General features: G+C 37.2%; 1 protein-coding gene across 1 annotated transcript in view; it reads right to left on the reverse strand.

The window, feature by feature from the left end:
• Positions 1 to 7,652: 7,652 nt before the first annotated feature.
• Positions 7,653 to 10,654, reverse strand: part of LOC112506215 (kinesin-like protein KIN-14I) — a gene marked incomplete at its 3' end in the record, with an annotated part of 5,319 nt that continues 2,317 nt past the window's right edge. The window contains exons 8-16 of the mRNA XM_025110233.1: positions 9,928 to 10,651; positions 9,587 to 9,668; positions 9,236 to 9,508; positions 9,020 to 9,126; positions 8,735 to 8,903; positions 8,463 to 8,619; positions 8,139 to 8,374; positions 7,840 to 8,051; positions 7,653 to 7,721 (exon numbers count right to left, since the gene is read on the reverse strand). Coding sequence (XP_024966001.1) covers positions 7,653 to 7,721; positions 7,840 to 8,051; positions 8,139 to 8,374; positions 8,463 to 8,619; positions 8,735 to 8,903; positions 9,020 to 9,126; positions 9,236 to 9,508; positions 9,587 to 9,668; positions 9,928 to 10,651 — 2,029 coding nt within the window. The remainder of the gene's footprint in view (positions 7,722 to 7,839; positions 8,052 to 8,138; positions 8,375 to 8,462; positions 8,620 to 8,734; positions 8,904 to 9,019; positions 9,127 to 9,235; positions 9,509 to 9,586; positions 9,669 to 9,927; positions 10,652 to 10,654) is intronic.

Below are 10,654 nucleotides of genomic sequence, written 5' to 3' on the forward strand. Positions count from 1 at the left end.
GGTACCCAACAGGTTCCCGTACTCGTCGGGGATTTCTTTGAGCCAAAACCGTCGGGTATTATGCAGGGCAGGGTCGGGGACGGGGGTTATAAAAGGGGATCAGGGTCGAGGATGGGGGGTGCATTCCCGCCCCATTTCCATCCCTAACCCCAATCCACTGGTGTAGTAGGCAAGCTAGTTGATGTATTTTAAACACTTAAGAGTATTTCTCTCTACACGTTCCATCGAACTTGAGAAGATTCAATAGGGGTCACCATTGACAAAACGGTAAGGTTAAACATAAGAGACTTTAACAAAGAGGTGTTAGTACTTGTTGTGACCTGGCCTTTTAAAAGAAAGTGCCCACTCCCATGTAGTAGATTGAACATTATTTTAGATCAAGGGTCAACATGAAATATGGGGTAATGTAAGACCCAGATTACATAAATGATACGAGGTTTGTAATACCTCATGTCTATAAATGATAAACAAACCACCAAAAGTTACATTTTTAAACCATTAGAAAGCAAACGGGATATAATATTTACAAGTTTCTAATTCGAAATGTCTGCTTGGTTTACAGGGCGTTTCCGTAAGCACCTGTTTTCCAAAATATCCTAAAACGGACAGAATAAACTTAATAGATTTGCAGAAGCTTAAACTATATACAAGACGGAGGACATTAGCTACCCGTTATCTAGATACTTGTAGTTACAACCAAAAGACAACTAATAATTTACAATCCATAGCTGTATTCGACTAACTATATAATACCAAAAAAGTCGTGCTACTGGGAGCACCAAAAGCAAAGATCTCAATCTACTCGAGCTTGTTCTTTGCCTTATTTACACGGCCTGTAAAAATGTGAACAACTAAAAGGGTAAGCACATAATGCTTAGTGAGTAAACGGGAACTACTAACTACTAAAGTTTCACAAATGTAATCCATGGAAGTCAATGATCACGAAGGATGTAAATCATGTAATAAGTAATCATCATTCGAGAATCATACATCTGAATATCAAAGTATGCAACAAATAGATAGTGTGAAAGACAATAATTGATATGTACTGCCACCGAGCTATCCCGGTCGTGGCAAGCACAACAATATATATCATAGATTTCATACCACCCGAGCTATCCCGACCAGTGGAATGATCTTCCCACCCGAGCTATCACGGACAGCGGAGAAAATGATCGGACTCTAACACGGTCAAATAAGCACCATACCCGAGTAATCTCAGCTGATATGGGCTTAAGCGTACCTCCCCGGGTGAAACACAAAGTAACCACCGAGTAGCACGTATGGAAGGACGGAGTGCAATAGCCAATAATCTCTTGAAATTGATAARRAGAYATAACATGGATGAGTGTGGAAGCAAGTAGCAAATAGATAACACATGTCTAGCAAATAGCAAGTTAATTAGCCCCATAAACTCACAGTGTTTTTCGATATTCAAAAATCGAGTCAAATTAGGCTCTACTTCCATATATGTCTAAACGTCGTCCAACGATCACTCTGGAAGGACCAAGTGAGCTTATTTAACACCTGTAATATGTATCCAAAGTTTCATAAAGATCCGACAACAATAACTTAACTAAACTTAATTTGAACTCATTTTAGTTACTATAATTCACAACTTAAAATCAACTTTTTATCAGTTTTTAGACGCAATTATAACCAATCTAGAAGCCTTATTTCTAAAAAGTGTCTAAAGGATAGGTTTAGAGCTACATATAAGCTTTCTAAAATGTCCAGAATCATAGCAATCCGAGCTACGGTTAAGAAGTTATCGCAGATTCAAAACAGCATCTCGGATAAATTCGGTGCTGTTAAATTCACCAACTAAATAGGCTAAAATCCATATTTTGGATTCAATCTTTATTCCAACAATAAAAATACAATCTAATTATGTTTATATTATTGTTTACAAAGCTCAATACTCAAGAATTTCACCAAAATAACCATTAATAAAGAAAATCAAAGTTCAACATATGTTCTTCATTTTCGAAAGCTCCAAATCATCAATCAAGCATCATAACAACTTAGTTAGGCTATAACCAATCTAAATACAACATATTAGTAATATAACTCAGATTAGGTTTCATTGATTTCATCTCTAACTAGCTTCAAATCATGAAATTAACCAATGAAATAGTTATACCTTAATTATGGATGAATTTGTCATATAACTCAAGCAAAAACCTCTTGAAACAACCTTGATTCACCCCTATGAAGTCAAAATCGCCCCTGGTAGTAAGTATGGGAGATGAGACTCTGTTTTGGGTGAAAAATGAGGTAAACATCATGTATATTCGACTTTTACGAGTTGGGGCTGAGTTGACTCGGCTGAAAACTTGGTTTGACCACTAATCACTAAAAATCGCATAACTTTTCGCTCGGACCTCCGTTTTTGACGTGGTTTTCGCTCACGCGTTCGTAAAGAGATAATCTACAACTTACAATAGAAATATTTATGAAAATATCTTTCAATAAAAGTCAGTTTTTATGTTTCCGTAACGTAGATATTGATGTTTTTGACCCGTTTCTTTCCAATTGTTTTGCCCCGGGCCTCGTACGATGGTTCCGACTATTTTATATATTGTTTTGATCACATAAACACGTATAAAGGAGATAATTGCAACGTATTTGCTAAAGTGTATGTTAGAGGTAAGTCCATGCATTCATCTCATTCTCTAATTCATGTCTTCTATCAAAGCCATTTCACCAAACCAACCAACTTATTTGTTTCTTCTCTAATTGAAACTTGTAAAAGGAAGTTCATGAAAACGATAGTGTCTTGATTGTTCAGTCTATGTTGATACGATTTTGGTTTTTACTAAACTATTACTTGAACTGACGATCATAGTGTCCAGTATACACTTGCGTTGTCCACTGTGGACTGTTTGCCAACCCACTATGATTACACTTGTTTCCCACGTACCAGGATGTCAATCAAGTCAAATGAATTGACCATTATGAATATAGCACAAGTACTTAGAGTATGTACTTGATATATGTGTAAGAATAGGAGCGATCAAAAAATGAATAGGCTACACTAATTAAGATGGGGTTCCATCATGCCAAGTTTACACATGAAATGTTTTTAATATCCTTGACATTTTACGAGTGATTTAAGACAAATGGTTTGTTTCTAATTTACATTGTTGTAATGATTTTAATGTACGATGCAAAAACATACGATTTAGGTCGTATGGACCTGGTTTACGTTATCTAAACCATGTAGCATTGTTTTTCGTTAAGCTGAATTGGTCTGATTTTGCTTGCGATGTCTAAGATAGTACATAAGTTGTGATGTTGTAAGTATCCCACTGTTTAATGATCGATTTTTTATACGTTTTGAGTTTTGATGTATTGTTATTACGCGATTCATAGTGGAACATAATGAGTACATGGTGGCTTGTTAACATTAAGTTAATCCGAGAAAAATGTAATTTATAGTTTTTTCTTGATTGAGTTATGAATTGATGTTATAATACTAAAGAAAATATTTATACCAAATTGCATAAAAAAGAACATGCTTTCATTCTATTCATATTTAAAAAGAGTTAAAATTTCATTTAGAAGCCGTTTATTAAATGCTTACCCGGTAAGTACTTACTGGATAATTTTCCTCATCGGATGAACATGACAAGGGCCAAGAATCTTACCCGGTAAGAACGATGATAAGGATGGAGAGTCTTACCCGGTAAGTGAGGGGTGACGACTCGTAAGACTCTTACCCGGGTAAGCGCTTATCAGGTAAATTGTTGCATATGATACGTTTTGATGTACTACAATCTTACCCAATAAAATAAATTATAGTGTTGACTTGTAGTGTTAACTACTTACCGGGTAAGCATTTAAGTAAACGACCCCTTAGTCTCTCAAGTTTGTCATTTTCAATGAAATCATACCTAATATTCATTTATCAAAAATTTGCCCCCCATGTTTTCTAATTCGGTTGGTTTTTGTTCCTTCCACTAACTTCAGTTTATTTTTTATGTTAGTACTATTTAAATGAGGGGCATGATCTTTTTACATTTATGGGCCGTTTACCTAAATGCTTACCTGGTAAGCACTTACTGTTAGGAGTCAACATTGTAATTTATTTTACCGGGTCAGATTGTAGTATATCAAAATGGTATCGTATGCAACAATTTACCCGGTAAACGCTTACTGGGGTAAGAGTCGTCACTCTCTCTTATCGAGTAAGACTCTTCATCTTTATCATTGCACTTACCGGGTAAGATTTTTGACCATTGTCATGTTCATCCGGTAAGGAAAATTACCCAGTTAACACTTATCGGGTAAGTGTTTAGTAAACGGCCTCTTGCTTTTCTTAAAAAATGGACCCTACCACCTTCTTTTTTCCTTTCCCCACCCCTTTGTCGCTTGGTCCTCACCAGCTCTCGAGCATCGACGACTAAAACCGACTCTTTTGACTAGACTTAATAGAAAAAATTTCAAAGTTTTTAATGATTGAGATGACCTAAATTTTCCCTATTTAAGTAAACTAAACGGAAAACTTAGCGTCTATTTGTGAGAAGGACCATATTCATTGGATTTTACAAACGTAGCGGACAAATTTGTAAAGAAGGAAAATTAAGAGTGATTTTCTTTACCATCTACAAATCTACAACCATGGCAGTACCCGACTAATTCACAACTTAACTTAGACAATGCTTATGAGATGCCACTAGATTTTTCAAAGAATAATAGAATCTCACACCAGCTATAGTAGCAGCTAGATTTGGACCACTTCTCTATATATGTTAGGAACCTTCTTTTCTTTTGTTAGCTTTTTTGGAGGGTAATATAATGGAGTTCCGCATATTCTCATATGGTATTAGAGGCAAGATCTACCACTCTAGCACAACTTATACTCGTCTAGCACCCTATCGATCTCGGGACAATTTATGCCCGTCTAGCCTCCTGGGGGGGTATTATAGTCCTACATCAGGTAGATTTGGACCATTTATTCTCTATGTATGTTGGAACCTCTCTTTCTCTCATCAAGAGCTCTTTTAGCGAGTAATCTAACGGGATTTCATATATTATCACATAAAGGAATAATAAAAGTTATCAAATCAAATCATAATGAGAATGAAATAGCTGACCACTCACCATGAAGCTCATTTTTCCTTCATTTCCTGCTACCTAAAGTTGTTTGCTCACCATAGAACTCATCATCATCTCTAAGATAAGGAATACATGATTTTAGTGCCTTGTAGTTTACACCCATCGTTTCTGGCATAAGGCCGTTGGGTCTAGTCTACAAACACACAAATGATAGTTAACAAATGAATGTGTTCATAATCACCAAAGTGCCCATCATCATCATCGCTATCATCCCTTCTTAATCAAGAATATTCTAAAGAGTCATTGGTTTTCCAGGTCGGAAAATTAAGTAAACAACTCAGGTGTAAGTTTTCCCATAACCTGTTTGGTCATATGCAAATATGCAAACATTGAATCCATCAAGGATGGAATACATCAATGGTTGAGAGTATGTGAATAGCTCTTTCTGCAAGAGCAAGAAACATAAACCACAAAAGATAATATGTTGGTTGATAAGTGAAATAAATAAGCGTCTAATACATGAAGAAATCAAAGATTTTGGGGATATTACGAATGTGCTTTCCTAACAAAACAATCCTAGATTTTCAAGCAAGATTGCATTTTTCGATTACTTAAAGAGATTTTATATAAACATTGTAGCTAGATTATCAGCTTCCTCTTGATAGTCCTTTTGCATCGACTGCATGCCGGTTTTTGCAGTAAAAAGGGTGCTTCTCATTTCCTGTATGACATCAATAATATCTATTAGGCATCTACAGGTAATCTCTAGGAATAAAGAGTTCACTCTGTATGTTGTTGTTTGACTAGCACCCCGCTCGTTGAAGTTTTTTCACGTAATTTGTTATATTCATCCATTCTTTTTCTAAATTCCTCTTGCTTTCTAGCCCTTTCTTCTTCTGCTAGTAATTCTTTCTTTCTTGCTTTGTAGGCTCTACCAGTACCACAGATACTGCTAGGACCAAGGCCCATTTGGTTACTTTCTATCCTTTTTTTGTAGTGCTAGTAATTCTCTCTCTATTGATGCATTCTTGCTCCCTTGCAGCTTTCTCATCCTCTTGCTTTCTAGCCTTCTCTTGTAGTGCTTGTAGTTCTCTCTCTCTCTATTGATCCGATCTTGCTCCTTTGAGAGTTTTCCATCCTCCTCTTGCTTTGTAGTCTCTCTAAGACCGAGTATGTATGGTGCAATTTCAGCAGGGAGTCATTGATGAAGGGGTAGAAATCAGCATTAAAAAGATAGATTCAAGTATCTAGGCTTCATGATTAATGAGGGACAGATTGAGGACGGCATAACACATCATATTAAGGCGGGGTGGCCTCAAATGCTAAGAAAGATATGTGTAAAATATATACCGAGTATTTTTCCTTTGGAGATTTTAGCCTGGAATGCTAGGACTTATCATCAACTTTACCAGAAATTTCTAACCTAAAACTCTTCACCTTACTGTTCCTTGTTTCCCATCTCCCAAGTCCTTGCAATAAGCAGGAGGAATAGTGAGCCATCAGATAGGTTACCAGGGTCTTATGTTAGACTAAGAGGCGAGCAATCTTTCAAACCTTAGGTCTGTTCCTTGAATTGTTACTTAATATCTTCTAACTTTGGTACTTTTCAACATATTTTGAGATCTTCTCTTTTTCATTCTTTTTCTTCAATCCTTGTAGCAACCTTTCTGAAAAAGGTAGGTAAATTCTTTTTTCTCACTTACACTTTTAAAGGTGGGGGCCTTCATAGAAACAACCGCTCTACTCTAAAGTAGAGGTCAGATTTGTGTACATCTCACTCTCCCCGGACACTATCTCCAGTGGGATATACTTGGTTGGTTTTGTTTGATTATTGCACCAAACTTGTAACTTTTTTGTCACAAAAATGCAGTGTTTATTGTACATTAGCCATTAAAGTTCTTGAAGAACACAAATTTAACACCAACACAGACAATATAAATCAGAATCAATCGCCTATGGTTCCGTTCCTTTTGGATTTCTACGTTGACATTTATATACAACAACAAACGAAAGCAAAATCTGCAGAACCAATAACTCGGCTTTTCAACAACTAGAGATATTACCACTTCTGTGTACAAAAAAACCAATCTTTTGCCATCTACAAATCTAATACACTTAATTTGGACAACACTTGGGAGATGCCACTATATTTTTTAAAGAATATAGGAATCATATAAGTCAAATCAAATAAGAATGGGCATGAAAATAGAATTTGCATTCACCATATAAGCTCATTTTCCCTTCTTCTTCTTGCTATCAACAGCTGTTTGCTGTTTGGCCACCTTGGGGGCTGCAGCACCAGCTGCCGCTTTTTTTGCTGCTGGACTCCTGATAAAAAAGCAAAAACTGGTCTCAGGAACAATCATAACACCATGAGAAGATATCATATTTGGCTTTGAGATCAAAGGGATTACTTCCATATGAACTTTTGTTGAATTTTTACAGAATCATATGAAATTGAAGCTAAAAGCAGTCCATTTGACCTCAAAATTTAAATTGAGGAGCAAGACAAGGTTATAATCATACTGGGCTGGTTGCTTTGCACTTGGGTTCTTGGCTTTGCCAGCATTATCATCAGAGTCATCTATTGAATCGTCTTCCAAGTCCCCCTTTCTTGGTGAATTCGTTGATAATTCTTGAAGGCTTGCACTAGTCCTCAACTGCATCCCGAAAAAATCAACTTTTCTTTACAAAACCTACTGTCTAATATGAATTATGTGTTTCATATAATTTTATATAAGAAAAAAGGTTGTAAGACAATTAAGGGATGTGACTAACCTCTTGCGACTGACCCTCTCCCGCTTCCTTCTTGGCTAAGGCTGCTTTTAGTAACGCGATCTGCTCTTTCAACTCCCTCACTTCCCCAGATTTACCAGCTCCACCTTCGACTGTGGAGAACCTTTCGATAAATTTAAGTGTGTTAACTGTTTCTAGAGCCTCATCAAGATCAGGATGTACATGGACAAACACTAGGATCTTTGCTTGTCCTCCTAGTAAACCGAAAACCAAAGAGATTAGTCAACAAATCTATTTGAACTTTTCCTACTTATTCTTCCAAATGGGACCATAGAATATACCAAGAGCATCTTGGAGCAATTGTGTGAGTTTGCAACTCTTGTAATTAACCTTGGAACTTTTAAGGGCAAGAGCTACCATGACATCCCCAAAAGCCGAAAGTGATTTGCTTACGTGTGCTGCTTCATCTTCCGAATCGTCAATCTTCTCGCTTCCAGCAAGGTCAACCAGATGCATACAACCTCTAATTTTTGTCCCGGTTGTCAGGTCTTTCCCAAAAACATGAACGGTAAGGAAACTACAAAATATATGCATTTATCCTTTTATCTCATCGTAGCAGAATGATAAAAAAATACGTACAAAAAATTACAAGGATAAACGTGCACCTGTGGGAGCGACTACCGCTATCATGCGTGTCGGTTGAACTTACTGCACGATTTTTTTTAGAAAGGTTCATTAGATTTACGACTTCATCTGTTGATGTAACGGGTACAAGATTAGCATCAGGTACATTCATCCCCTTCTGTGCTCCGTTACGGATCTCTACTGTGGTCATTGGTTAAGACAACAAAACAAGAGGATGAACTTTAGAAAAAGACAAATAGTTTCTTGTGAAATCAAACTAAGTGTAACCGCTAATAAGGATATATCTTGTTACTTCCATCCGTCACAAGGAGATCTCTAACTTCGTCATTGTAAATTTCAAGCATATTGACAGAAATCTCATAGGACATGTCGTCCTTCCTCTCCTCTGAGATAAGGAATAGATCTTTTAAAGCCCTGTAGTTTACACCCATCGTTTCTGGTGTAAGGTCACTGGGTCCAGTCTACAAGCACACAAGTGACAGTTAAACAAATGAATGTGTTCATAATAAGCAAAATGCCATATCATCATCATCATCATAACCCCTCTTCTAATCAAAATCTTTCAAGAATATATTACCAGTGTGTAAGTTTTCCCAGAACCTGTTTGACCGTATGCAAATATACAAACATTGAATCCATCAAGAACGGACCGTATCAATGGCTGGGTGTCTGCAAATACATCTTCTGCAAGAGCAAGAAACATAAACCACAAAAGATATCATGTTGGTTAATAAGTGAAACGAACAAGTGTCATATTCATCAAGAAATCAAAGATTTTGGGGACCTTAATAACCTTGAGTTGCAGATGGACCAAAGACTTTAGTAAACATCGATGCTTTCCGACCTTCTCTTCCAGATTTTGAAGGAACAATAACTGTTACGGTATCATCATCTATGTAATCCACACTCGTCACACAATTCTCTTGCCCAGGCAAAAAGGGTCTTATTCTGCAATATACCCTGATATTTCCTTTCAAGTCCTGCACTTGATTATATAGCTTTCTGTTTTCTTCCAAAACCTTCTTGTACCCGGCTGCAGCTTGGCATACACTACGCACCTGCTTTCCTGACAAAGTAATCCCAGGTTTTCAATCAAGAATGCATTTTTTTGGTTACTTAAAGACCTTTTATATAAATATTTTACCTAGATTATCAGCTTCCTCTAGATAGTCCTTTTGCATCGACTGCACACCTATTTTTGCAGTAGAAAGGGTGTTTCTCAATTCCTATATGACACCAAAAGAATTTATTAAGCATCTACTTGAAATAACAACTGGCTGTGTCTGTAGAAATTGCAATGTCTAACTTAACACAATTCAAGTAAATTGTTTGAAAGATAGTGAAGTATCTGAAATGTTCTTTTAGAAAGACAAAAAGAGGAATCTTGTAGATTCAAATCAAGCTAACGATGACAATGGGAAAATTTGCCAACTTGACTTAATCGTTCCACAGAAGGAAAATATGCCATTTCCATGGGATGTTTACCTGTAACTCTGTATGCTGCTGTTGAACTAGCACCCCACTCTTTGCTGTTTTTGCATGTAATTTGTTATATTCATCCATTCTTCTTCTATATTCCTCCTGTCTTCTAGCCCTTTCTTCTTCTTCTAGTAATTCTTTCTCTTTAATGATTCTTTCTTCCTCCTCTGCAGCTCTCCTCTCCTCCTCCATCTTTCTAGCCTTTTCTTTCAGTGCCAGTATTTCTTCCTCTATGTTCTTGCGTTCTTGCTCCTTTGCAGCTTTAATTTCCTCCCTTTTAGCGGCTTCTTGTAGCGCTAGTGATTCTAATTCTCTCATGATGCGTTCTTGCTCCATTGCAGCTCTTTCCTCCTCCTCCTCCTGCTTTCTAAGCCTTTCTTGTTCTTCTTGATATTCTCTCTCTCTCCTGAGGCGTACTTGCTCCTTTGCCATTCTTTCCTCCTCCTTTCTAGCTGCCTTTTCTTGTGCTCGTAATTCTTTCTCTCTCTTGATGCGTTCTTGCTGCTCCCTTTTAGCTCTTTCCCTATCCTCCTTCTTCATCTTCCTAAGCCTTTCTCGTTCTTCTAATAATTCCTTGTGTCTCTTGATGCGTTCTTGCTCCTCCCTTGCAGCTCTTTCCTCCTCCTCCTGCTGCTTTCTAAGTCTTTCTTGTTCCTCCCTTGCAATTCTTTCTTGCTCCTCCCTCTCAAGTCTCTCTTGCTCCTCCCTCGCAAGTCTCTCTTGCTCCTCCCTC

The sequence above is a fragment of the Cynara cardunculus genome (assembly GCF_001531365.2).
Source record: "Cynara cardunculus var. scolymus isolate 2C chromosome LG 2, CcrdV1, whole genome shotgun sequence".
In the NCBI taxonomy this organism is placed as follows: Eukaryota; Viridiplantae; Streptophyta; class Magnoliopsida; order Asterales; family Asteraceae; genus Cynara; species Cynara cardunculus.